The sequence below is a fragment of the Sus scrofa genome, chromosome 5 (assembly GCF_054392235.1).
Source record: "Sus scrofa isolate SSC_HxYL_T2T_F1_AM1 chromosome 5, Sscrofa_HxYL_maternal_Yorkshire_Landrace_v2.0, whole genome shotgun sequence".
Taxonomy (NCBI): domain Eukaryota; kingdom Metazoa; phylum Chordata; class Mammalia; order Artiodactyla; family Suidae; genus Sus; species Sus scrofa.
The window spans coordinates 17,874,811-17,902,153 of NC_139387.1; the positions used below are offsets into that span (position 1 = coordinate 17,874,811).

At 52.0% G+C, this 27,343-nt stretch overlaps 2 protein-coding genes and 1 long non-coding RNA gene across 8 annotated transcripts in view; 2 read left to right on the forward strand and 1 right to left on the reverse strand.

The window, feature by feature from the left end:
- Nucleotides 1–2,721, forward strand: part of LOC102167177 (uncharacterized) — a 44,275-nt gene extending 41,554 nt beyond the window's left edge. For 2 of the 4 annotated variants that reach the window (XR_014803216.1, XR_014803217.1), the window contains one exon: nt 2,319–2,721. This is a non-coding gene — a long non-coding RNA (uncharacterized LOC102167177). The remainder of the gene's footprint in view (nt 1–2,318) is intronic. The other 2 variants (XR_014803215.1, XR_014803219.1) reach the window with 1 other exon arrangement.
- The window catches only part of FAIM2 (Fas apoptotic inhibitory molecule 2), a 33,553-nt gene extending 23,868 nt beyond the window's left edge, over nt 1–9,685 (reverse strand). For both annotated transcript variants that reach the window (XR_014803211.1, XM_003126120.6), the window contains exons 1-5: nt 9,576–9,685; nt 5,671–5,866; nt 3,162–3,265; nt 2,665–2,729; nt 1,901–1,954 (exon numbers count right to left, since the gene is read on the reverse strand). Coding sequence is in view for 1 of the 2 variants with exons in the window: in XM_003126120.6 (XP_003126168.5) it covers nt 1,901–1,954; nt 2,665–2,729; nt 3,162–3,265; nt 5,671–5,866; nt 9,576–9,590 (434 nt within the window). In the remaining variant the exon portion in view is untranslated. The remainder of the gene's footprint in view (nt 1–1,900; nt 1,955–2,664; nt 2,730–3,161; nt 3,266–5,670; nt 5,867–9,575) is intronic.
- Nucleotides 2,841–27,343, forward strand: part of LOC146403175 (uncharacterized) — a 32,731-nt gene continuing 8,228 nt past the window's right edge. Inside the window, exons 1-4 of one of the 2 annotated variants that reach the window (XM_084955710.1) lie at nt 2,841–3,028; nt 4,354–4,457; nt 14,579–14,650; nt 15,715–15,851. In XM_084955710.1, coding sequence (XP_084811836.1) covers nt 2,951–3,028; nt 4,354–4,457; nt 14,579–14,650; nt 15,715–15,766 — 306 coding nt within the window. In that variant the 5' untranslated portion in view covers nt 2,841–2,950 and the 3' untranslated portion in view covers nt 15,767–15,851. Of the gene's footprint in view, nt 3,029–3,916; nt 4,458–7,154; nt 7,862–14,578; nt 14,651–15,714; nt 15,852–27,343 lie in introns of those variants that run through there. The other variant, XR_014803214.1, reaches the window with a different exon arrangement.

The window sequence follows — 27,343 nt, forward strand, 5'->3', positions numbered from 1 at the left end:
CTCCAGGCGCACAGGCTGCCAGGCGGTGCTGACGTGCCGGGAGCCATGCCAACCTGCCGTGTGGGCTGGCCCAGGAGGCTGTCCCTGGGGCCTCATTAGCTTTCCCTACAATGTCCCTAGATCCCCAAGACGCCAGCCTCCCTGTCCGGTCTGCAGACAGGCCCTTGGTCCTGTGCCTTAAGAAAGGCTCTGGGTGTGAATGTCTTCTCCCCTGGGACCCCAACTTGCCTGAGCCACCCCCCGACTCCTCCACTCCTCTGAGGGGCCCCAGAGGTCTAGACGCCTCCTTCCTGTCTGCCTCTGGCTGGCTTGTGTTAACTCGAGCCCCACTCTGGGATTCCCCACCCAGGAATGGGCTGGGACAGCCATGGTGCCCACCCAGGAACGGGCTGGGTGGCCATTAGTGCCAGAAGGCCCCACTGCTCTCTGGATGCCCTCTGTGGGGCCTTCCAGCACCCTGCCAGCCAGTCCCTAATTTCCTCTCTTGCTTAGGCCATGCCAGTCCCCAGTCCTCTTGGCCCATTCTTTTTTTTTTTTTTTCTTTTTAGGGCCCCACCAGCAGCACATGGAACTTCCCAGCCTAAGGGTCAAATAGGAGCTGTAGCTGCCCGCCTACACCACAGCCACAGCCACAGCCACCAGATCCAAGCCGCATCTGCGATGTACACTGCAGCTCACGGCAAAGCCAGATCCTTAACCCACTGAGTGAGGCCAGGGATCGAACCCACATCCTCATGAATACTAGTCAGGTTCGTTACTGCTGAGCCACAATGGGAACTTGGGCCCATCCTTTGAGGTGCACCCTTTGATGTGGCCTGGGGGCTCCCCTCCTCTGAACACTGCTCTTTCACAGACTGCCTTGTGCTGCCCGCCACCTTCCCTCGCAGAGGCCTCCTGGGCAGCCCCAGTTCCCAGCTGGGCTCGCTGTGGATGCTGAGGGAGACTTTGGTGACAGTAGTTCTTTTTTTTTTTTTTTTTTTTTTTGTCTTTTTGGGCCTCACCCGTGGCCTATGGTCTAATCGGAGCTACAGCTGTCAGACTACGCCACAGCTCACGGCAACACCAGATCCTTATCCCACTGAGCGAGGCCAGGGATCGAACCCACAACCTCATGGTTCCTAGTCAGATTCCTTTCCACTGCACCACAATGGGAACTCCAGGTGACGGTAGTTCTGTTCTGAGCTTAGGGGTGGTCTGGCCTAGAGTTATCCAGAGTGACTCCTTAACTGCCCACATAGGAGAGTCAGAATAAGCTTCTCTCAAGCTAACACATTCAAGAGTATAGGACAAGCAGGAGCTGGGTGCTGGGGAGGAAAGGAATCTGCCCAGCAGAGGGATTAAGAGTGCGAGCCTCAACTTGAATCTTGGGTTTGAATCTCAGCTCCACCACTGCCTCCCTGTGTGACCTTGGGCAAATTACTCAACCTCTCTGAGCCTTAGTTTTCTGAGGTAATCATACCCAGTAGATTGGAGGAGTGAGTGCAACACTGTACATGGAGCACACAGAACAATGCCCAGCCCTTATTAGGCACTTCATAAGTGGTAGCTATTATGATTAATAATTCGTAAGCACTAATAACAACTATGTTAATAAGAGTAGCAACAGTATCATTAGTGTGGGCCAAAGTGTTCCAGGGCCCCTTCTCCTCGGGGCCAAGGTCTAGGTCTCTCCAGCCGTGACCCCAGCCCCACCCTTCCCTCCTTGTGCAGGTGCCGGAACCAACGCCCATCTCCTCCCCTCCCCCTCAGATCAAAACACCCAGAAGGGCCCTTTTGGCCATGCTCTTGTGAGGATAGTTCCTACGGGGTGGGAAGGGGCCACGGGCTGGGATTCTGCCAGCAGAGATTTCCCCCTTGTGCCACCAAGGGTGCTCTGGGAAGGGGCTTGGGGTATACTCACTAGGATGCCCAGTACCAGCCTGGGTTGGCCTGGACATAGTCCTTCACGGGATCACTGCAGAGAAGGGAGGGAGACAGAATCAGAATTCACCCTGTCTCTGTCTTTTTTTTTTTTTTTTTTTTTTTGCTGTTTAGGACCAAAGCTGCAGCATATGGACGTTCCCAGGCTAGGGGCTGAATTGGAGCTGCAGCCACTGGCCTGTGCCACAGCCACAGCCACAGCAACGCAGGATCCAAGCTGCGTCTGTGACCTACACCACAGCTCGTGGCAATGCCAGATCCTTAACCCACTGAACGAGGCCAGGGATCAAACCTGCATTCCCATGGATACTAGTTGGGTTCATTACCCCTGAGCCACAACAGGAACTCCCTCTGTCAACCTCTTGGTTCAACTTCTGCACCTGCCTCCCCCTTCCCAGTTCACAGAACTTGAGAAGAAGAAAGGAGGGACCACACCCCTGGCAGCTGAGGGACCCCTGGCCCCAGTCTCAGGTTGAGACATAGATGTGCCTGGGTGTGGGGCTGGTGTATCTGAGAAGAATGGCCGCCTCACAGACACCTGCCGGCCCAGAAAGCATGGGGGCTGCCGCTGCCTGATAGAGGACCCTTCTGTGTGCACTAAGGTTCCTCCCAGTGCGGCGGGGGCCGCTGTCCTGCACAGACATCTTCAGGCAAACATTCCAAGAACAGAGTGATCCTGGACCCCTACCACCCGAGGCCTGGCCCCACCACCCTGGGACGTGCTGGTCCACATGGTCGACTCACCAGAAGGTGAAGAGAGCCACAACACCCAAGGTCACCAGCAGCTGGATCAACAGAATGGTATAGACCTGGGGGGTGGGAGGGGGTTCCGCTCAGCCTGGGGGGCCTTGTTGGAGGCCAGGGAGGCTTAGGCCCCCAGCAAGGTTCAGGGAGACCCCCAGCTTCCCCAGAGACTCCATCTCCCCTCCAGACCTGCATCCTGTGCCCTCCACCCTTCTTCTTAGAGGGTCACTGGAATGAATCCAGGACAAGGTGAAAGGGGAGCAAAGATGCTCCAGAACCCACGCCCATGGGATCTGGAGAGAGGAGACCACGTGTTCAGGCACAGCAGGGAGCAGTGGGGTCAAACCTAAGGAAGCACTTCCTGGTAGGTGCCATCCGCTGGGATCACAAGAGACAGGGAGAGGGATGGTCTCTGGGCAGAGGGCTGGGCCAGGGGCTTCTCAAGGGGCTCCCCCCGCCCAGCCTCCCAGTCCTGGAGAGCTGGGGGAGGCTCTTACCTTTCTGATGAAGACTCGGCGAACTTTCTGGTCGTCCCAGCTGAAGGTGGTGAAGAGCTCATGGTCTCCAGCAGGGAAACCGCTCTCATAGCTGGAGCCGCTGCCTGGGTGGGCAGGGGGGAGCCCATGAGAGCCTCTACACACAAACACCGCCCCCAAAGGCCACCTGCTCAGAGCTGCCTTTTGTCAGACTGGCTTTCTGGTCCAGGCGAAGCCTTTCTCTCCAGCCCCATTCTCAACCCCCACCCTCCCACCCCCCATCCCCCAGAGATCCCACATCTCTCCCAGGCTGCCTCTCATCTTTCCTCTTCTGAGTCCTGAGAATGAACTACCATCCCCCTTTCTCCACCCCCACCACCCCCTGGCGAGGGCTTCCAGGGGCGGAGCTCTGCCACCCAAATGGGACCTTTTCCTCTTGGGTCCCCCCCCCCCCCGCCTCCTCCCTTGTGCCTAAGAATCAGAGAGGGACAGCCACTCTCCCAAGGCCACTTTGCACATTCCGGGGTCAAAGGTTCTACCCTGGCTTGCTCTGAGGCTCTTGGGGTGGGAACTGGGGACCCGCTGGTTGGGTGGACCTGCTGGTACTCCAGTCGGTGACCAGGGATGGGGGTGGGGGAGACTGGTGGGGAAATAAAGTCAGGACAAGGGCAAGAAGTGGGGTGTGTGTGGGGAGGAAGTTTTGGGTCCTGATCCCAGAACTCAGGCTTTCAGAGAGCATGCGCTCCACAGGCTAACATGCACTTTTCCTCCTCAAGGCTGACAAGCTGTGTGACCTTAAGCAGGTCGCCAGCCTTCTCTGAGTCTTTTCTGCGATATGGGCCACCTCATGAGGATGAAACGAGATAAAAGTTTCTCTCTTCCATCGCTCGTCTGGGCCATTCCTAAGGCCTCAAATGTGTCCAGTCTCTTCTCCCCCACGGTTCCTGCCAGTTCTTGTCACCTTCCCCTCCACAGCAACAGCCTCCGTTGTTGTCTTCCGAAGCTGACCTCGCCACTGCCCTGCTTCAGGCTCATTAATGGCCCCCCACTGCCTTCACTCAAGTTCAAGTTCCTTAACTGGGCCTCCTCAGCCTTCTATGAGCCCTCCAGCCCCACCGCCCACTACTCCCTTCCACTTTTTTTCCATCCTGACTATATTTTTTTCAGCAGTGTGTTCCCCCGCCTCTGGGCCTCTACACATTCTTTCTTTCAGCCTTGGACCCTCATTTCCCCACCTCTTCACCGAGATAACACATGCTATCCTTCAGGACTCCATGTGGATACCCCTTCCTCCAGGAAGTCTTCCCTGACTGCCAGGTTGGTTCAGGATACGGGATAATGAGGAAGGGGGAGGGAGGTGGACCCACTGCCAGCCTGGGGCTTGGAGACCCTAAACTTCACATCCTTCACTCCTGCGTGTTCTGTCTACATCCTCCACCAAAGCCCAAAGGGCCAGGCCACAGAGGAGGGGGAAAGGGGAGAAAAAGCAGTTCTGTGGCTGTCAAGGGCGGCGGGGAGGGCTCCCATGAACACCAGACCTTCGAAGGCACTCCAGTAGGTCACGGTAGAGTGGGTCTGCTTGGGTCGGGGCCGAGGGGCTTTGTGGTGGGAGGTGCGGACCATGGTAGCTGCCCGTCGTGAGTTGAGACTCTGTCTAAGGCATTGTCCCTGGGAAACCTTCTAGAATTCTGCTGCGGGTCGGGGTGGGGGGTTGAGAAGGTGGGGGAGGGGGTCGAGGGGGCTGCTGGGGGAAGCTGAAGGGACCAAGGAAGATGTCCTTAGAGCTTGTGGGCAGCTGTATGTCCCCAGCCTGGAGGTGAAGTCCCCACAGGCTGCTCCACCTAACAGAGTCCCCCCACCAGAAGCGATCCTTAGTCTGCAAGGAGCTGGCATCAGCCTGGGTGGGTCTGCCTATGAGCTGGGCCGAGCCAAAAGGGACACTGAGGCTCCTATCCTCATGCCTTCCACACGTCATGCTCTCCTGCCCCCAGTTAAGGCCTGAGGAAGGGGAGTGAGACAAGGAGAGCGAAGTGGATCCTCAGGCCCCCAGTCCCCAGCAACCCTGGGCCTCCATGGGGACATGTCCCTCCTAAGGATTCAGATCAGCCCACATGTAAGCACCCTGCGCCCTCACTCTCAGGAAGCCAACTCCAGCCAAGGCCAAGGTCAGCTGCAGGCTCATACTGTCTGACCTCTCCCACCCCTTCTCTGCATCCCTTTTCTCTAGATTAGCCCCTGGCTTTTCTCCCCCATCTGTCCCCTCTTTTTGCCCTGGCTTGGTGACTTGGGAAAAAAGCCCCTCTTCCTCATCTAAAAGAACCATGACTGCAGACACCATATCTTTCCTTTTCCACAGAGTTCTCCTTGACCTACCCTCGGAATAGACCTCTAGATCCTAAACCCTTGACATCAGGTCTTGTACAATGACCACACAGTGCACCTGTTTCTGGGCAACTTCCTCCTATCCAGGTTTTCCATCTTGGCCCACCATACCCGCAATGCGCCAGCCCCCAGGAGCAGAGAGACTTACTAGGGTCCACGTAGGCCCAGCTGGGGTGGAGAGGCACAGCCGGCGGGGCTGGAGGAAAGGCTCCTGCCTTCAGGCCCTCCCCGGAAGTGGCCTCCTCATAGGAGGGCGGGGCTGAGGGCACTGCTGGAGCCTCCTTCTTCTCACCATTCGCCTGCTGCTGCCCCTCTGTCCCGGGGGCCTTGTTAGCCACAGAGAGCTGCAGAACAGAGGCAGAGAAAGACAGTCACCAGGGAAAGGGTGTCTTCCAAGTCCTCCTCACTAGCCCCTCAATTTCTGGAGCTTCCATGGGTACTTTTTCCTGCACTAGGAAGGGTGGCGGGGGGCACACACGAATCTCCCTATTTTATGTGGGGTATATATACAATGGAGTACTACTCAGCCTTAAAAAAGAAGGAAACCCTGTTATTTGCAACAACATGGGTGAACCCAGAGAACATTATGCTGAGTGAAATAAGGCAGAGAAAGATTAAAAACTGCAGGATCTTGCTTATATGGAGAATCTAAAATAGTCAAATTCATAGAAGCATAGAGTAGAATGGTGACTGCCAGAGGTGGGGGGCGTGGGGGAGGTGGGGAGAAATGGGGAGATACTTACTAGTCAAGGAAGCGGGTACAAAGTTTCAGTTCTACACAATGAAAAAGTTCTGGAGATCTAATATGCCCCGTGGTGACTATAGTTAACAATACTGCATTGTGTACTTGAAATTTGCTGAGAGAGTGGATCATAAGTGTTCTTGCCACAAAACCAAATCAAAAAAAGAAAAAAAAAAAAGTACCTCTGTGAAGTGATGAGTTAACTAGCTTCATTATGGTGATCATTTCACAAAGTATATATGTATGTCAAAATATAGAAAATGGCATACGCTTTTGAACTGTCAGTTACACCCCAATCAATCTGGAAAAAAAGAGAATCTCCAAGTCCCTGTTGTGGCACAGCGGAAACGAATACGACTAGGAACCATGAGGTTGCATGTTTGATCCCTTGCCTCGCTCAGTGGGTTAAGGATCTGGCATTGCCGTGAGCTGTGGTTGTTCACAGATGTGGCTTGGATCCTGCATTGCTGTGGCTGTGGTGTAGGCCAGCAGCTGGAGCTGCAATTTGACCCCTAGCCTGGGAACCTCCATGTGCTGCGGGTGTGGCCCTAAAAGGAAAAAAAAAAAGAATCTCCCTATTTTACGGATGGGAAAACTGAGCTGTAGGAGGGTCAGGGCTGGCCAGGGGTGCACACTGGAGCTGGGATAAGAACTGAGGAAGGAGAAATTTCTTAGGTGAGCCCACCATTGGCAGTCACTGTTCCCAAGGCAGAGGCTGGCTTGATATGGTTCCACTGTTTCCCTGGGGTCCAGGGAAGAGCCTGGCACAGAGGGGCCCTGCAAAATATTATTGAATGAAAGGTAGTCTCAGTTAATCTCTGCTACTCGTGGTGTTCTGACCCTTGTTTTTCTTTCTTTTTTTTTTTTTTTTTCTTTTTTCTTTTTTACAGCCACACCTGTGGCACATGGAAGTTCCCAGGCCAGGGGCTGAACTGGAGCTGCAGCTGCAGCTTATGCCACAGCCACGGCAAGACTGGATCGGAGCTATATCCGTGACCTATGCTGCAGTCTTTGGCAATGCCGGATCCTTAATCCACTACGCGAGGCCAGAGATCAAGCCTGCATCTTCACAGAGACAACATTGGGTCCTTAACCTTCTGAGCTGAGGGGCCAAGTGGGAACTCCTGGACCCCTGTTTCTAAATGAGGGAAGAATGACTCAGACCCACACATGGTCCCCTGGGCTGCAGAGCCCCAGGCACGGTCCACTGGGACCAGCCTCCTTCTGCTGGGCTGGACATGACCAAGCAGGGAAACAGAAAAGGGGGAGGAAAGGGAACAAAGAGGCAGAGGAATGGGGGCTACTGGGTGGGGGAGTGGCTATGGGTCTCCTTTCAGCCCCATCCTGTTGGAACCTCAGCCCGTCCCCTAAATCAGACCAGAATCACAGACTGTCACTGATGGATGGGAAAACTCCTAGTTCAGACCCTTCCTCCATCTTATAGATGTGGAAATTGAGGCCCACAGCAGGTTGAAAATGCAAGTCTCTTTATACTCAGATATGCCCCCGGCCCCACAAGGTGTGAATTTAGCTTTGGTGAGAGGATAGGGCTGGGATGGCCTAAGGAGGCCGCCAGAGAAGAGGATGAAAACCGAAACAGCACCAATGGGACTGAACCTCAGAAAACAAACGGGGTTTAGGTCTAGTTTCAAAAAGAAGGTGTTACACCTGCAGGGCCATGGAGGAAGACTGTGGAGTTTCAGCTCTGTGGGGCGTGTCTAGTGAGGCAGCCCGGAGAGTGACAAGCACTGCGAGGTCTCTGCTTCCATCCAGCCCTGAGGACCACTGAACTGGAGGGGTCTTTTCCATCACCAGAAAGCCTGGGAGCCAGCTAAGGGGTGAGAAGCAGAGGAGGCAGGGGCAATATATTCACCCCAGGACAGGAGGCAGCGTCAGCAAAGGGACTGGCAGAAGCGGGGATGGGAAATGGAGGGAGAGAAGCCACAGAGGGGGAAGCCCTGCAATTTCATCACAGTGAACATCGCCCACCCCCAACCCCAGCATCCTCAGACAAGGGCCTTGGAAACCAGGCCTGTGGGAGAGGAGGCTGGCTCATCTGCTTCCCTTCTACTCCCCGACCCCCTGCATCACCCAGACCAGAAGGGTCCTGCCCAGGAAAATCCATTCCAGCCCCCCTAACAACCAGGTCCTCTGAGCCCAGATCCAGGGCTTGTGCCTGGGAGAAGGGTTACTCCCTCTACCTTCAGCCCTACCCAAAGCTGGTCCTCCTCCGCAGCACCCCCTCTGCTGACTAGCACCCCCACCCACCCACCCAGAGTCTCCTGGGCACTGCTCCCCACAGACACACACACATCCGGCATTCCCAAGTGAAGTCTGCCCGATGGCGGAAGGTGGTATCACCCAATGACATCATTTTGAGGCCTGATGAGCTTTAAAAACAGGGAAAGGAGGGTCTGGGAGCCCAGGAAAGATGCCATTGGCCCGAGGTTCCTTTCAGAGAAAAGAAGGGGGAGTGGAGGGGAGGTCCCTTTTCTGTTTTCTCTGCCCAATCCTTAGCACCCCCAAGCAGAAGGCCAGAGGACCCTCCCCCTCTGCCCCAGGCCCTGGTGGTTGTATAATTCCACAGGCTGTTGATGTTACATAACCCCACTAGGCCAGCCAAGTCTCTGCTCCAGCCCCTCCCCTGCAATTCAGACCTAAAATTGGAGGAAAAAAAGAGAGAGAGAGAGGAAAGAGAGATAGGGAGAAGACATTTTATCCAGTCCCGTGTCCCGCCAAAACAAAAACAAAATTTAGAACATCCTGAAGCAGGGTTGTCATAGTAACCCCCTCAACCACAGGGGATGTATTCAGATATGGGATAATGACAGGGCGTTGGGTAGGGGGGTGGTCTGTGGAGTGTGTGGAAGATGAGCATAGTGTGGTTGCAGTTGGGATCAGACAGACAGGGGGGTGCCCTACTGGGAGTGCCCCTCACAGCTGGGGCGCAAGCGTGGGTACATACACACACACACACACACACACACACACACACACACACACTCACACACACCAGGCACCTAGGCTAACTCCTTTAAGGGGACCTGGGTATCTGGGGAGGGCCCTGTGATGCCAAAGCTCAAGGTGGAAGGTAGATGGGAGGAGAGGTGAGCCTAATGGGCAGAAAGAGGCTACAACCCATTCCTTGAAATGGGCCTTCTGGTCCTCTGACTTCAGCAAGGACCACAGAGGACCTTGGCACAGGAGCCATGGGAGGATGCTTTCAGTGGTCCAGAGAGCTTGCTTTGGAGGACAGGGAGTCGGGGGAACCAGAGGAGGGAGGATGGTGCAGGCGGGGGAGATGCCAGTACCTTTCCCTGGGTCATGGTGCCGTCTCTCGGGGAAGGGGTCCCTGAGGCAGGGGCGGCCGCTTGGGTCACCGCAGCCTGCCTGCGTCTCTTCCTTTCTCCGCGTGGGTTCTAGCAACATCCACCGCAGCCGGGCCAGGCAGACCGGAGCATACCATCCAGGCTTGGGGGGGGGTATGGGGAGGGAGGAGGGGGCCCCCGAGCGGGCAAGGAGGCTGCTGCTGAGGCCTCTGCGGATTTGCAAGCGTAGGAGGACGAGGGAGAAGAGGAGGAGGAGAAGGGGGGGAGGAGGAGGCGCACCGCCCTCTCCTCCCGCCTCCTCCACCCTGGTACCCTCACCCGGGCGACCAGGGAGCGCTGCGCTGCGGAACTGGCCAAGTGGATGGGTCCGCGCCGGCGGGAGGAGGCGCCTGGGCTCGGTGACACCTGACCAGCTGATGCCGCCTGCCTGTAACTGGAGCTGGGTGTCAGGGTCTGATCTCTCCACATCTCTGCCACTGCCAGGAGCCATCCGTATCTCTTTTTTCCCCCTCCGTCTTTGGATGCATCCCTGATTTCTGTCTCCATCTTCACGTCCCCTCTCATCATCCCAATTTCGTCATCTGAGCTGGGGGTGGGAAAAGTCTCTGATGTCTTGTCTACCCCACCCGGCTTCCTACAGGGCCCCGGGGCCCTGAGTTCCTGTGGGTCTTTGGGCAGGCCAGGCGGGCACCTCTCCTTCCCTCCTTTTCTCACCTGTGAAATAGAGCAAGAGGCCCCTCCCTACCTTGTCACACAGACACAAGTGTGGGAAGATGCAGCTTCTATTTCTTTTTTTTCAATCCTGCTGGGACTGAAAATCCTGGGCTTTTACCGGGTCTCCCTGGAGAGACCTCTAGTTCCGTCTCAAAGCCCCTCCAACCCACCACCCTGCTCCCTGTCTGCCTCCCCTCTCAGCCTCCACCACCCCATCTCCATCTCCTCCCAATTCTGGACCTGGTCCCACCCCCTCCCCAGGCTTGTCCTTGGTACTTGGCCATCACCAAGCCCTGTTTTCCGCAGCTGCTGCAGTGTTGCTGTGGGATTTGCCATCTCAAGAGCTAGGCTCAAGTCCAGTTGAGTCACCCACTGGCTGTGTGACCTTGGCTAAGCCTTGACCTCTCTGAGCTGCGGCATCTTCTACAGAAAGGAGGATAACAGTGGAGCTCTGTTCGTCCTAGACTTACTATAAGACACAAGGGCTATGGTGGTGGAAATGCATTGAAGACCACACAGGGTTGGATTGGAGTTATTATTAACTGAGGAATCTCCTAGAGTGTCTCGAGCTGCCCCTAGCTGAGGACTCAAAGAGCTGCCTAAAGGGAAGGATCTGAACCTTGTAGGATGGTGCAGGTGGCGGTGGCCCGCTACCTTCTGTTTCTCTGTCACCTCCCAGCTAGACCTACCTAATGACCCATGAGAAAGCAGGGCCCTAGATTGGCAGGTAAATTGTTAGTCTTTTTTAACCACCTCCACTCATCCAGTGCCTCCTACTCCATAACCACGGACTTCCCACATACTTAAACCTGGGCCTCTCTGTCCAGAGGCTCTGTCAGCCCCCTCCCCCGGCCCCTCCTACCAGCCCCTCCCTCAGCCCCCTCCCTCTCTGTCCCATCATTATTCTTCATCCCTTCCTCCCTCAGGCTGCCCCCCCCCCCCGCCCCCCACACTGCTGCTGGAGCTTTGCCTGGCATTCCAGGCTCTGCCTGCCCCTCCGTCTCCGGATCTGTGTTCTGGGACATCTTCCTTCTGTTTGGCAGGTCAAGGGCCATCTTCTCCAGGAGGCCTCCTTGGCCCCCTAGTCCAGGTTAGATGCTCTCTTCATGGTGTCATAGCACCCTGACAAAGCAGCTGTCACATGGCACCGTGGAGTTTGTCTTTTTCTCTGTTAGACTCTAAGAGATTCTGTCTGCAGCAGTTTTTGTGTTGGCAGGACTGAGGACTGTGCCAGGCATGTGGAATGAATGAATCCCATTACTATAACGCAGACGTGCAGTGATACACAGAGGCTGCGTTTATGTAGGACTTGGCATCTGCATGTGTTTGTGACTCTCACCTGCTCCTTCTCTCCCCCTTCTCTCTGCCCTAGGCTTCTTGGCTGTTCCTAGACTGGGTCAAGCTTAGCTCAGGGCCTTGCCCTTCCCCTGCCCTCTGCCTGGCATATCTACAGATCGCTGGCTGGCTCACTCTCCCACTTACTGCACTGTTCTGCTCAGGCACCACCTTATGGGGGGGGTGTCCTTCTTGATCCTGTACACATGCAAATGCCACCAATGTAGTGCCACCCATTTCGTTGGGCTGTCCCTTTTTCCTGAGCCAGCTTAATTTTTTTTCCCTGGCAATTGTCTCTTCTGATACATATTTTTTGTTTAGTTTTTGGTCTCTCTCCCACTGAAATATCAACTCTATGAAAGGAGGCATTTTTGCTCTACACGCTGGGGTTAAAATAGTGCCTGGCATGGCTGAAGTAGGTGCTTGGTAAATGTTTGGACGAGTAAAGTACAACATTATACACAATCCTTAGATTCCTCAGACATCTTGACTTTGTCATTGCTCCGATGGTTCTCAGATGTTGGACCCCATGACCTTGACGTCACTTGTATGTCACTATTAGGTAGTCTTTGGATGTCACCTGGACGTTGGAATATGTCTAGAGCTCCTCTGGCCTCTGGAGCCAGTAAGGTCTGGTGGCCAAGAGCACAGACTTCAGAGTCAGGCAGCCTCGGTTCTGATCCCAGCTTCTCCACCTGAAGGCTGTGTGACTCTGGACAACGCAGTGCCCCTCTCAGAGCCTCAGTTTCCTCACGTGTAAAATGGGGGAATAGTGATAGTGCTGACCTCAGAAGATGGCAGAGACGCTTAATGATAATGCATGTAAAGTGTTTCACAGCCTTTCCAGCACAAAATAAGCTCTCTGTGTAAGTAAGCTGTTAGCCTTAGGGGTTCCACGAATGTTGTTTAATGAAATAATTAATTTCCTCTCTCCTAAAGCAGCTCAGTTCTACTGTTATTTATTATCAAGTGTGTCATGCCTTCCTCTGTGTGAGGCTCTGTGGTAGATGCTTTGACGGTTCCAAGAGGAGTCAGACCTGCAGCCTTTCTTTAAGGAGGAAGGATTCGGGCGCATTCGGATCTCACCCCTGCGCAGGGGCGGGGACAGCAGGGCTGGCAGGGGGCTAAAGGAACGGGGTGCCTCAGGGGAGCTGGGAACAGTAAGAGGCTCCCCAGTGGAGCTGGGAGCTTGTTACAGTCACATCCTGAATCCCTAGCCCAGAGGCGGGTGGGTGCTTTATTCTGTTGGCACTAGGTAGGGAAGTGGAGCCAGAGGAGGCGGGGCGGCTTTAAGATTTTCATGTTAACATGTTAAAGGCATGCTTCAGAAAGACCACACTGCTGGAGTCGTTTTTGTCCCTAAGGCCTTTTCCTTCCTTTCTTTTGTTTTCTTTTGAGGGCTGTACCTGCAGCATATGGAGGTTCCCAGGCTAGGAGTCAAATCAGAGCTATAGCTGCTGGCCAACGCCACAGCCACAGCAACATGGGATTGGAGCCTCGTATGCAAACCTACACCACAACTCACAGCAACACCGGATCCTTAAACCACTGATCGAGGCCTGGGAGCAAAGACATATCCTCATGGATACTAGTCAGGTCCTTAACCCACTGAGCTACAACAGGAACTCCTAAAGCATTTTCTTAAAGAGAAGGCGGGAGAAGGGGTCTGTGAGCAACGTGTGGGAAGGACGGAATGAGGGAGAGACTCAGGTGCCAGGATGAGCAGAGACTTTGGGAGAGTTCTCATGATGGAGGTTGGGAGCCTAGACTTGAAAGCAGGTTGCCTGGACTCAAGTCCAGACCTGGGGTGAGATCCTTCACTTCTCTGTGCCTCAGTTTCCTCTGCTGTAAAAAGAAGGTTGTGAGGTAGGATTGGTAAAGTGCTTAGAGCAGAGCCAGGCATATAGTATTTAAAAATGAAACAAGGGTTTCCTCCTGCTGTGGCGCAGTGGACTAGTGATCCGGCTGTCTCTGTGGAGAAGCTGGTTTGATCCCCAGCCCAGTGCAGTGGGTTAAGGATTCAGTGTTGCTAAAGCTGTGGTGTAGGTTTCAGCTCTGGTTCAGATTTGATCCCTGGCTTGGGAACTGCCATATGCCACTGGTGTGGCTGAAAAAAAAATAAGAAAAACAAAAAGAGAGACAATGATCCAGGGGCAGAAAAGATGGGGAGAGGCAGGCGGCTTGTGAAGGAGGCTAGATATAGGCTAAGGGGTGAAGGGGCGTCAGAAGAGATGGAGCTTTGGAGGCTGAGTCCCTGGGAGAATGGTGCTGTATTTAGGATGGAGGAAGGTGTTGACATATTCAGATGAGGTCAGGGTGAGTTTGTGGTGCCCACGGGACCCCCGGGTGGAGATGTCCTGCAGGCAGTCGACTGGAGGTCCCGGCAGGGCCTTAGACAGCTCAGGGGGCACCATGCACTGAATTTGTGGGGACCGCTGCTTCCCTTCCTGCCCTGGAGCCCAGCCCTGCCGCCTCTGGGACTTGAGCGGTATAGTTGACGGGGACTGCGCAGCCACAGGTCATTAGCATATAGACGGTGGCTGAATCACAGAGTATTTGTTTGAGGATGTCCCTGGAGGGTGCGCCAAGGAGGAAAGTGGCAGGGAGTTGGGGGGAGTGGGAATTGTAAGCAGCACAGAAGAAAGTTATTTTCTCCTTCCAGAATCCCCCTTACCGTCTTCACCAGGTTAAGGTGGATGTGGAGAGATCCGAAGACCATGCCCCGGACCAGGGGAGATTGTGGGGCCGGGGGCGGGGCTGGCGGTGGTGGGGTCCCAGGCATTTCCTTGCTGCTCCTTTCAGGCCCACACCGTGGCAGTGGCAGCCCAGCCCAATCCTTGTTCTGCCATGGTTGGCACCCAGCTCTTTTTTCGGCAAGTGCCAGGAAGGGGAGGGGGTCAGAGGTATGGGCAGAGACATCTCTTCTCATTTTACAGCCTTGAAGCAAATGGCCAAAGAGGGTGCGTGACTAACCCAAAGTTACATGGCACGTTGGGGGCTGAACCAAGGTAAGAAGAATGAATGTGACCCCAGCTCGGGGACCCTCAGCCCAAGAGTGATCTCATGCCGACACTTAGACGGGTGTGAGGAGGAGTTGGGATGTTCTCAGGCTTCCTAGGGGGGCCGAATCAGAGCTATCCAGGCACCTTTCCCCAGATCCTCACTCACTGCTCCCAAAAATCTGCACACCCAGCCTGCAACAGCACCTGCCCCCCAAGGGTAGGGCCTAGAGCCCGGGTGGCTCAGAGAGGCAGGTTTCTTGGGCTGGGCTGCAGCTCTGGCATACCACTGTGTGCGCCGCCCCCCCCGCCCCGCCCCAAGGGATACCTGAACCTCAGCTGTGCTGCCTCCCACAGATTTTGAAACAGGTCCCTGGCTTCCTACCCTGCTCCTTGCTATCCTTACGGGCCCTGTCTACCTCCCCCGACCCCCCTCAGCAGCCCTATAGTAAAGAACCTGACCTCCTGTACTGGCCAATCATAGCCTTGTTGGACAACCCCTCTGGGCTGGGGTGTCCATTCCTGCCTCCCACCCCTCACCTCAGGACACTTTGCCCATCCCCTCCGCCTAGATACAGTCTGCGAAGCACAGGGACCTGAAGCGCTTGACAGGCACCAACGCCCTGAATCACCCTCCTTCCCATAAGCATGGGGGTTGCTTATGGTGTGATACCTCATTCCTGCTGCTCTGGGCAGTGTTGGGGCCCTTGAGAAGTCATTTCCTTCCCCTGGGGCTTGGTGTGGGTGCCATCCCCCCCCCCCCGTCCCTGTCCCTGATTCCTGGAAGGGTCACTGGTTATTACGATCACTTGTTGTGTTCTGTGTGCTATGCTTCTACATTTCTGCTTTTCCACCAGATGGAAAGCTACTTTATTTTTTTTTATTATTACTCGATGAGTTTATTACATTCACAGCTGTACAATGACCATCACAATCCAGTTTTATAGGATTTCCATCCCACACCCCCAGTGCATTCCCCCCCCCCAAACTGTCTCCTTTGGAAACCATAAGTTTTTCAAAGTCTGTGAGTCAGTATCTGTTCTGCAAAGATGCTCATTGTGTCCTTTTTTCAGATTCCGCATGCGAGTGATAGCATTTGATGTTGATGTCTCATTGTCAGACTGACTTCGCTTGGTGTGATAATTTCTAGGTCCATCCATGTTGCTGAAAATGCCATTATTTCGTTCCTTTTAGGAAAGCTCCTTTAAAGGTAAGAGTGTGTATCTTGATCCTTTCAGTCCTCACCCCATCTCTTCCACCTGCCAGAGATCAGTGGTGAAGAATACAGATTTTGGGAGTTCCTGCTGTGGCACTGTGGTTTAGGAATCCAACTGCAGTGGCTCAGGTTGCTGCAGAGGCAAGGGTTCAATCCTCAGCCAGGCGCAGTGGGTTAAGGATCTGGTGTTGTTCAGATACAGTCCCAGAAACTTCCATATGCTGAGGGTGCACCCATAAACTAATAATGATACAGATTTTGGAATCTGACCCATCTGGGTGCAAATTCTGACCTTGCCATTTACAACATGAATGATCCTAGGCAAGTCACTAAACTTCTCCGAGCTTATCCATTAATTAATTCACTCATTCAACCAATGTTTATTGAGGACCTATTATATCTGATGTGTATACAGCAGCGAACACAAAGGAAGCAAATCCCTGCCCTGTGGGGTTTACTTTTAAGTGGGAAGTATTAATAACTGTTTCCTGGGGCGATTGTGAGGACTCGATGAGCCATCATATGGGAAAGGCTTAGCCCACTGCCTGACACGGTAGGCAGGAGAATGGGAGCAGTTGTTGCGAGCAACCATTTCGGACCATTTAGCAAGAACTTACTATGTGCCAGCTCCGTGCTGGGTGCTAGGAAGACATAGCTGCAGCACACACATCTATGCCCTTAAAGAACTTGCAGGGAGTTCCACTTATGGCTCAGGGGAAATGAATCTGACTAGTAGCCAAGAGGATGCGGATTTGATCCCTGGCCTCGTTTAGTGGATGAAGGATTCAGCCTTTGGCGTTGCCATGAGCTATGGTGTAGGTTGTAGATGCGACTTGGATCCCATGTTGCAACGGGTGTGGTGTAGGCCATCAGCTAAAGCTTCAGTTCAACCCCTAGCCTGGGAACTTCCATATGCCACATCCGTGGCCCTAAAAAGCAAAAAAGCCAAAAAAAAAAAAAAAAAAAAAAACTTGCAGTCTACTGCACATGCTAACAACGGGCACCATCTTCATCATCATTCAGAAGCTGGAGCAGCGCCAGTTTGTATCAGGTACTTAAAAGAACTAAAAAGTCCTAGAATGTCAGGTAGAGCAGAGACATCTGTTTGTCCCCCAATATCCTTCAGAGAAAGCCGTACATGGATGGTAATCAACACTATGGTTGTGGGAGGTTCAGAAAGAGATGTGATTATACTTGGTTGGGAGATCAGAAGGGATTGTAGGAGGTGGTTTTTGAACTGCATCTGGAAGTGTACAATTTTTTTTAAAAGACTTTTCTTTTCTTTTCTGTTTTTTTAGGGCCATACCTGCGGCATATGGCAGTTCCCAGGCCAGGGGTCAAATTGAAGCTGTAGCTGCCGGCCTATGCCACAGCCACAGCAACGTGGGATCCAAACCAAGTCTGTGACCTACACCACAGCTCATGGCAACACCAGATCTTTAACCCACTGAGCAAGGCCAGGGATCCAACCCACGTCCTCATGGATATTAATCGGGTTAGTTACCGCAGAGCCATGATGGGAACTCTATTTTTTCTGTCATAGTTGATGTACAAAGAAGAGTAAAATGTAACAGATGGAGAGAGTGTTAGCAGCAATAGGAAGGGAGGCCCTTCAGCAGACGAGAATGGCACACAAAGGCTTGGAGGAAGGAAGATATGCGGCACCAAGTTTGTGCTTAATTCCAAAATAGCCTAGCCGAGAGTGAGGTTGAAGGCTGATCCAGGCAGGGCAGCTGTATTCACAGGCACAAGAAACAATTGCTCCAGAGGTAGGGCTTATAGGGGCCCCTTCCCAGCCCTCTACCCTTGGCTAAGGCTACCCCAGGCTCAAAATTACACCATTAGATATTCATTTCTTTGGATAAGCATTCAGCCTCCAGGAGTTCCCTGGCAGGGGGCAAGTCGTCCCACAGGAATAACATGGAAGGATGGTTCTTGGGCCATGAGGTGAATAGTGGGGAAAAGACCTAGGAACAGTGGTGACCGGGGTGATGTGATGGGGAATAATATAACAGCAATAGCTAACACTTACTGAGCACTTCAATGCTAGGCACTGAGCTAAGTGTGCTAAGTGGATTGTTTCATTTCGTCCTTGACAGCAGAGATAGGTCCTCTTATTTCCATTGTACTGATGAGGAAACTGAGACTTGGAAAGGTTAAGTGATTTGCTCAAGGTCTCCCACAGCTGGCAGTCAGCAGCCAGACCCCAGAGCCCAGCTCTCTACCACAAGTTGTCCTGTCTCAGATACTATTTTCTTTTCTTTTCTTTTTTCTTTTTTCTGTCTTTTTAGGGCCGAACCTGCAGCACGTGGAGGTTCCCAGGCTAGGGGTCCAATCGGAGCTTAGCCGCTGGCCTACGCCAGAGCCACAGCAACGCAGGATCCAAGCCGCGTCTTTGACCCACACCAGCTCATGGCAACACTGGATCCTTAACGCACTGAGCAAGGCCAGGGATCGAGCCTGCGATGGATCCATGGATGCCAATCAGGTTCGTTAACCGCTGAGCCATGATGGGTACTCCAGATACTGTTTTCTAACCAGTTAGATGGGGTTCACGGTAGCCCCTTCACTGAGCCGGGAGGCTTCTGTGATGAAGGTGAAACTCCCTGAGTGATGTGACATGCTGTAGGTCTTCACACCTGCCTCGTCCTTTCTCTTTCTCCTGAGTGGAAAGCCCTGTTTCACGAGCCAGGAGCCTCATAAATATTTCAGTGGCATCTGTGTGTGGTTGGGGCTGTGCAACCCGTTCTCCGAAGCCCTTGTGACAGTGAGGTCTGGGAGACGTCCCGGGCCTGTTGCATGTGTTTGATCAGCTTCATTGTAAGGAAAAGACCTTTTCCCGGCAGAGCTGACAGTCCCTGGCAGGAGACAGATCTGTAGACTTCTTCTGGAGAGAGACCAGAGCAGGAACCGGACCAGGGTCCCGTTTCCCAAGGTCACGGCCATACTCAGCAGCCTTCCACGGGCTCCTCCTTCCAACCTGGCTATTATGCCAAGGGGTCTGTCACACTTGGGATCCCGGAAGTGCTGCAGGGAGCCCAGAGAAGAAAACAAGGGACATAGGCTGTGCCCCTGGAGCAAGGGTGGAAGCTAGAACCGAGGGCAAGTTGGCCTGGGTCAGTGCCTCTGGAGCACTTGAACTTCTTTTTTAGAAAAGAATACTTTGCTGATTTAGGCCCTGGGAGTCTGATCACTTTGTTTCCCACTGGCTCCTGTTCCTCTCCTTGACTAATCCCAGGGGCCTCCTCAGGCTCATCCACCAGGCAGATGTCGGGTGCTCCTAGGGACCCCGCCATTGCCCCTGGGAGAACGCCAGGACAAGAAACTACCATCTGGCCAGGACCCAGCAGACCCCTGTCTTGTCGTGACTTCCTAACCCAAAATAGGGGATGTTTCATACATCCAAATGTTCATGGCCCTATTCTAAGATCCAGGTCTAGGAGCTCTTGTCGTGGCTCAGCGGGTTAAGAATCCAACTAGTATCCATGAGGATGCGGGTTCAATCCCTGGCCTCACTCAGTGGCTTAAGGATCTGGCATTGCCGTGACCTGTGGTATAGGTTACAGATGCGGATTAGACCTGGCATTGCTGTGGTTGTGGTGGAGGCCGGCTGCTGCAACTCTGATACGACCCCTAGCCTGGAAACTTCCACATGCTGTGGGTGCGGCCCTAAAAAGAAAACAAAGAAAGAAAGATCCAGGTCTAAAGACCTGCTGGTCTGTGACTGGCTCACAGCCCTTGCAAAGTGCCTTCTTCCTCCACACCCCTACCCCGTCACAAAAAAAAAAAAACAAACAAACCCAACAACCAAAAAAACAACTTTGTTGAAGTAAGAACATTTAACGTGAGATCTACCTTCCTAATAGGGGCACAATCCACAATTGTTAACTATAGGCACAATATTGTATAGCAGATTTCTAGAACCTATTCATCTTGCATAACTGAAACCTTATACTCGTTAAATACCAACTCACCATTCCCCCCCCTCCCCCGCCCCTGGCTCCTGGCAGCCGCCACTGGGCTCTCTGCTTCTATGAGTCTGACTTTCATATACCTCACGAAAGAGGACTCATGCGGCATTTTTCCTTCTGTGATTGGCTCATTTCATTTAATATAATGTTCTCAGGTTTCATTCATGTTGTTACTTGTAGCAGGATTTCCTTTTTTAAGGTTGAATATGTCACATTTTCTCTACCCATTCATCCACTGATGGACATTTAGGTTGTTTCTACATCTTGGCTATTGTGAATAATGCTGTAATGAACATGAGCGTCGAAATATTTCTTTGAGACCCTAATTTCAGTTCTTTGGGATTAAACACCCAGAAGTGAGCTTCATGGATCGTACAGTAGCTGTAGTTTTAATTTTTTTGAGAAATTGCTCTACTGTTTTCTGGGGTGGCTACACCAGTTTACATTCCTCCCAATGTGTGCGAGGGTTCCAGATTCTCCACGTCCTCACTGACGCTTGTTATTGGTTTTGAGGGGTTGTTGTTGTTGTTTTTAATATTAGCTATCCTGACAGGTGTGATAAGGTATCTCACTGTGGTTTTGATGTGCATTTACCTGGTGATTAGTGACATTGAACATGTTTTCATAGATTTGTTGGCCATTTGTATGTTCTCTTTGGAGAAATCTGTTCAAGTCCTTTGCCTAGTTTTTATTTTTTATTTTATTTATTTATTTATTTTTATTTTTATTTTTTGTCTTTTGATTTTTTTTTTTTTTTAGGGCCACGCCTGCAGCATATGGAGGTTCCCAGGTTAGGGGTCTAATTAGAGCTGCAGCCACTGGCCTATGCCACAGGCACAGCAATGCCTGATCTGAACCATGTCTGCGACCTATACCACTGCTCACGGCAACGCCAGATCCTTAACCCACTGAGCAAGGCCAGGGATCCAACCTGCATCCTCATGGATACTAGTCAGATTTGTTTCTGTTGAGCCACAATGCGAACTCCCTTTGCCTATTTTTTTAATCAAGCTTATTTGGGGCTTTTTTGCTATTGAGACAATATGAAAAGCATATATAAAATATTCATAAATTTTAAATTGACTACATAGTGAAAATATTTTGGGTATATTGGGCTAAATAAAAAAGTTAATAAATAAAGTTAATTCTATTTGCTCTTTTTTTCCTTTTCTTTCCTTTTTTTTTTTTTTTTTTTTTTTTTTTTTTGTACCCGAGGCATATGGAAGTTCCCAGGCTAGAGGTGGAATGGGACTTGTAGCTGCCGGCCTATACCACAGTCACAGCAACACCAGATCTGAGCCACATCTGCAACCTACACCACAGCTCATGGTAACGCTGGATCCTTAACCCACCGAGCGAGGCTAGAGATCGAATTGGCATCCTCATGGATACTAGTCGGGTTCATTACCACTGAGCCACAACAGGAACTCCTCTTTTTGCTTTTTTCAAGTGGGTATTAAAACAAATTACAGACGTGCTGGCATTTGTGTCTTGGATATTTCTTTCTATTGATCAGTGCTGATCTAGACGGAACCACTCCCTACTCCCCAAGGGAGAACCCGTGGGGAGATATTTCGGGGGACACCCAGATGGAGAGGGATTGTGTTGGGCGAGATCCACGGAGACTGGGCTGGAGATGGGGAGGGATGCGCGGGGGGCGGCTCTGCCTGATGAGGCCCCTGGAAGAGGGGAGCGTGGAGCCGGTATTTTCTCTTTCACCTCCGTATTTCTCTGTTCCTATGTCTGCCTCCTTAGCAGGCTGTGAGCTCCCGGAGATGGATCTCTCTGGGATAAATAAGACCTTGTTTTATCCATCTTCATATCCTCAGTGCCAAGCATAGAGCCTGCCCTAGAGTGAGTGCTTGGAGACATGCCCTGCACTAAGGGATGAGGCAAAGGATGGGATGAATGGAGAGAGAATCCAGGCAGCAGAGGACGGGGTGCTGAGATGCTGCCAGGCCCACCTGGGGGCTACAGCACTTGGAACATTTGGAGATTTTAATCCTTAAATCTTTTAAATTATAATCTCCAGAGAAGAGGCATATGTACTTCAGGGGTGGGGGGGCGCAGGTGGTGGAAGACAATAGGGAACAGGCAGTGAGGACACCCTGAGGTCATCCCATCCAGCCTCCTGCCTCTTTGCTCCCTTCAAAGCAGCAGGTTGCTCCCCCTCCCGCTGTCAGCCTGCGAGCTCAGGTCTGGTCCTTCCCCAGGGCACGCGCATTTGGGAGAGAAGTCAGCAGGTCTCTCCCTGCTCAGGCTGGGGTGGCAAGGCTGCCTAGTGCAGCCCAGAAGGCGGAACTGTTCAGTTGCTCCTGCTTGGCACAGCTCTGCTTCCATTTCAAGCCAGGGCCCCACCCTGGCCCAATTCATGGGTCAGCAACTCTAAAGAGCATCCTTCTCACACACCTCAACTCTCGAGGTGGGGTCCAGCTGGGAGGTTCCCACAGTCCCCACCCTCTGGAAGCCTCTTCTGCCCAGCAGCAGGCAAGGGAGGGAAGCAGCAGGGTCGGGGAGGGCTTGGCGACACAGAGAGGACCCCGGAGGACCTCAGAGGATGGATGGTTTGCACTGTGTGTTGAGAAGCAGCCTGTTGTAGAACTCGAGCACTGGGGTGCTAAAGCTGGAACACCCGGGTTCACATCTCAGCTTCTCCACCTGCTGGGTGTGGCCTTGGGCAAGTTGTTAGCTGACCTCTTTAGTCCTCAGATCCTTCCCCTCGAAAATGGGCACAATCCCGGTGCCCTGTCCAAAGGGCAATTCAGAAATGCAATGACTGAAAACAAATCAGGGATGTAGAACCGTGCCTGGCACATGGTAAACGGTGTTAGAAATAGTCTAATCCCTCACGTCACCTTTGGGGAAACGAGGCCCAGAGAGGAGTAATAACTAGGCATTGTTATCAAGACAAAATGGTTTTATATCATTCAGTGTTTTTCTTTGGGTTTTTATTATGGAAATTTTCAAATGTACAGCAATGGAGAAGTAACACAGTGAACTCCCAGGAACTCCTTACCCCACTTCAACGCTTATCAGGCCCACTGAGGTTCATCTATAGCTCTGACATACCCCTGGGTTCTTTTGAAGCAAATCTCAGCCATTATATCATTTCACCTGTAAATATTTCAGTATATATCCATGAGAAAAGGACTTGAAAATAGCTGCATTACCATTATTATACCCGAATTATTAACAATCATGTGTTAATATCATCAAATATCCAATCATTTTCAAATTCTCTGTCTCATTTCTAAAATAATTTGTTTAAAGCAGAGCTCAAATAAAATCTATATATAGCAAATGATTGCTGTATCTTTCTTTTTAGGGCATCTAAAAAGATGCCATCTTTCTTTTTAGCCGAATCTGCAATTTATCTGCAGCTCATGGCAACGCCAAGTCCTTAACCTACTGAGTGGGGCCAGAAATCAAACCCACATCCTCACAGATATTATACTGGGTTCTTAACCTGCTGAACCACAATGGGAACTCCTGCTTGCTGTGTCTTTTATTTCCCCTTTATTTTTTATTTTTAGTGCCACACCTGCAGCCCATGGAGGCTCCCAGGCTATGTGTCAAATAGGAACTGTAGCTGCTGGCCTCTACCACAGCCACAGCAACACAGGATCCGAGCTGCTTCTGGAACCTACACCACAGCTCACAGCAATGCTGAATCCTTAACCCACTGAGCAAGGCCAGGGATCGAATCTGCATCCTCATGGATGCTAGTCAGATTCATTTCCGCTGAGCCATGACAGGAACTCCTACTGTGTCTCTCAAACTGTAGGTTCCCCCTTTCCCTTTTCTCTCCCTTACAGTATATTTGTTGAAGAAACCAGGTCATTTGTTCTGTAGACTCTCCCAGTTTTGAGTTTGGTCGCATCCCTTTATCTAAAGGCTTGATGTGATTCAAGTTCAACATGCGGGACAATAATCCCACAGGCAGTGGTGTGTTCTTCTATCAGAAAAGACAGTGAGCGCCTGATGATCAATGCTTCATCCATTATTTCTTTAAGGGTTGCAGAAGAGTGCTATTTCATCATTCTTCTGCATTTAATAGCTGAAAGGCTTTTACTAAAAGAAATGCGCATCTCTCAACTATTTGGTTAACCTGAATTAACTTTTATAAACTAAACAGGAAAAGCCGGTCAGTGCTTCATTCTTCTCCCTTTTTATACACTTTCTGAAATGATGAGTTACATCCTTTTAGCATCCCCCAAAGTGATGGATTTTTTTTGAAAAGTCATAGGCGTTTCCCTTGTGGCTCAGTGGTAATGAAACCAACTAGGATCCAAGAGGATGCAGGTTCAATCCCTGGCCCCACTCAGGGGGTTAAGGATCTGGCGTTGCCATGAGCTGTGGTGTAGGTCGTAGACACAGCTCAGATCCCACATTGCTGTGGTTGTGGTGAAGGCCGGCAGCTGCAGCTCCTATTCCATTTCTAGCCTGGGAACTTCCATATGCCACATGTGCGGCACTGAAAGATTAAAATTAAATTTAAAAATTGAACTCAAGAATTTAAATATATCAAAAGTGTTTCACATCATTGCCATTACAGTTAGGATATATTTTAAAACTTGTTTCCTGGCTTAAATTTATTGAATGAGGGTTATGAAAATAAAGGTAACTCTGGGAAAGCTGGGCCAACACCAGCTTTGGAGTCAAATAGCCCAGGGGTGGAATCATGGCTCTACCACTTACAAGCTGGGTGACCTTGGTCAAGTTTACTTAATTTTTAGTTCTATTTCCTCATGCCCCCAAGAGGGAAATAGTAACAACTAACATTTATTGAGTGCTAGCCATCTTCCAAGCATTGCGCTAAGTGCTTCAGAGACGTAATGAGGGAGATCCTGCTGTGGCTCAGTGGGTTAAGAACCCCGCTGGTGGGAGTTCCCGTCGTGGCGCATGGTTAACGAATCTGACTACAAACCATGAGGTTTCGGGTTAGATCCCTGGCCTTGCTCAGTGGGTTAAGGATCTGGCGTTGCCGTGAGTTGTGGTATAGGTCGCAGACGCTGCTCAGATCCCGCATTGCTGTGGCTCTGGCGTAGGCCAGCGGCTACAGCTTCAATTCAACCCCTAGCCTGGGAACCTCCATATGCCTCGGAAGCGGCCCTAGAAAAGGCAAAAAGACAACAAACAAACAAACAAACAAAAAGACCCAAACACACAAACAAACAAAACAAAAAACCACTGGTATCCATGAGGATGCGGTTAGATCCCTGACCTTGCCCAGAGGGTTAAGGATCTGGCGCTGCCTTGAGCGGTGGCATATGTCACAGACACAGCTCAGATCCTGCGTTGCTATGGCTGTGGCATAAGCCAGCAGCTCCGATTCAACCCCTAGCCTGCCTAGCCTGGGAACTTCCATATGCCCTGGGTGTGGCCCTACAAAGCCAAAAAAAAAAAAAAAAAAGGCATAATAACATGTAATCCTCATATCAGCTCAGTGAGGTAGAAGCCATTATCATCCCCAGGTAGAGATGAGGAGGAAACTAAAACATGAGCTAGTTGAGCAATTAGTCAAGGTTACACACCTAGAAAGGGGTGGAACCTGGACTTGAACCCGGGGAAGCCTCGCTCCCAAGCCCACTGTTGTCTAATGGTTATTGTGAAGCTTTGAGATGATGGTGGTGATGCCCGTTCATCCCATGCCCATTCCATGCCAGGCACTTGGCTTGACTCCAGAGCCCATAGTCTTAGCTCGTACCCTGTTTTCACCGTGCTGGCCTATAGTCGGTACGTAATTAGAATGATTGTAATTAGAATTATCACTCCCACCATGGGAGGAAGGGATGGGGTAAGGAATGAACCAGGAAAAGGGCAGGGCCTGGAAGGTGGGAAAGTCAGGGCAGGGCCCAGAGGGCAAGCGGGGTTCTCACTGGCTCTTGGCATCTCCCCTCAGAAATGGAGCGCTGTCAGATCTGGCACAAGGGGGAGGGGGCGACACTCCTGCAGCTGTGGTCTCTCCCTCCCCAGGGTCCCCCTCAGCTGCTGAGATGCAGGTCTCTTGCCCAAGAAGGCAGCTGTTCTGGGTGAGTTCTGCGTCCACTGCCCTCGTGGTTCTCATCCTAATTGCTTTGTTAATTAAGGGCAGGAACGTTCCCTCTGCTTCCCCAGAGGGGCCTGGGTGGCCTTCAAGTAGTCTCAGAGGACAGTCTAGGTCCTACCTGGTTGGGGACGAGGGCAGATATCGTGGGTGCAGCTGGGAGGGAGGTGTTATCGATAAGAACACCAAGAGCAGGTGTTCCCGTTGTGGTGCAGTGGAAAAGAATCTGACTAGGTACCATGAGGTTGCGGGTTCGATCCCTGGCCTTGCTCAGTGGGTTAAGGATCCGGCGGTGCCGTGAGCTGTGGTGTAGGTCACAGACACGGCTCGGATCCCAAGTTGCTGTGGCTCTGGCGTAGGCCGGTGGCTACAGCTCCAATTCGACCCCTAGCCGGGGAACCTCCGTGTGCCGTGGATGTGGCCCTAGGGAGAAAAAAAACCCACCTAGAGCAGCATTTCCTGAGCACCTGCCTTGTGCCAGGCAGGGGTCAGGCCCTAAATTATCTCAGCTCAACCTCATAGTGCTCAGAAAGGGTGGGCTTTCTTATCATCTCCATTTTGCCAGTGAGCAAATGGAGGCTAAGAGAGGTTAAGCAACTTTGCCTGGGGCAGGTGGCAGAGCCAGCAATCTCATCTATGCTGCCCAACTCCACATCGGGTACAAGCTGATGAGGAAGCAGGGTGCTGCAGAGGCAGGTGATGCTGAAGTTCTCCGGGGAGTGAAGAAAGGAGGGGCCTTCCCGGCAGGAGGAACGGTTTGTGCAAAGGTGTGGAGGCGTGAAAGGGTCTGGCCTGTTCAGGGTGGTGACTAACCCTGTGGCCAGAATGAAAGGAGTGGAGGGAGGAGTGGCAGCAGATGGAGGGGGCCGGGGAGGGGGGCAGGTTCTGGGGCCAAGGTAGAAACCTCAGGTTCCAGCCAAGGAGCTGGAATTTGGTCCTTGAGGGAGTGGATGCAGGGCCATGGGAGGCATTAGGCAAGAGCGCTGGCGACAGTGATACCTTGGGTTTGCGTGGAGATCTGTGGTTTATTAGGAGCTTCTCGAGGGACATTATCGAGTAGAAGCCTCACCCCAATCCTGAGAGCTGCCCATTTTGCGGATTAGCAAAGACAGTCAGAATAGTTATGAGACATGTTCAGGCCCCAAAGCCATTAACCCCTGGCCCCAAGCCCAGTGCTCTAGCCAGCATGGGACACTGCTCCAACACGCAGGGCAGAGGGAAAGAGACAGAGGCAAGCTTTAGCTGCTGGCTTCAGCCCTGCTCCTGCTCAGCCTTGATGGGAGTGTGAGACCGGGATCACCTGGGCCTGCATCCCAGGCATCCCTGCTTATCAAGAATGAGACAGCAAGTAATACCAACAGATATTCATTGGGCTCCAGCTATGTGCTACGTTTGGAATACCTCAGTGAGCAAAATACAAGAAAAATGAGTAATATGTCTAGTAGTTAGAGGTGCTGTAGAAAAAATTA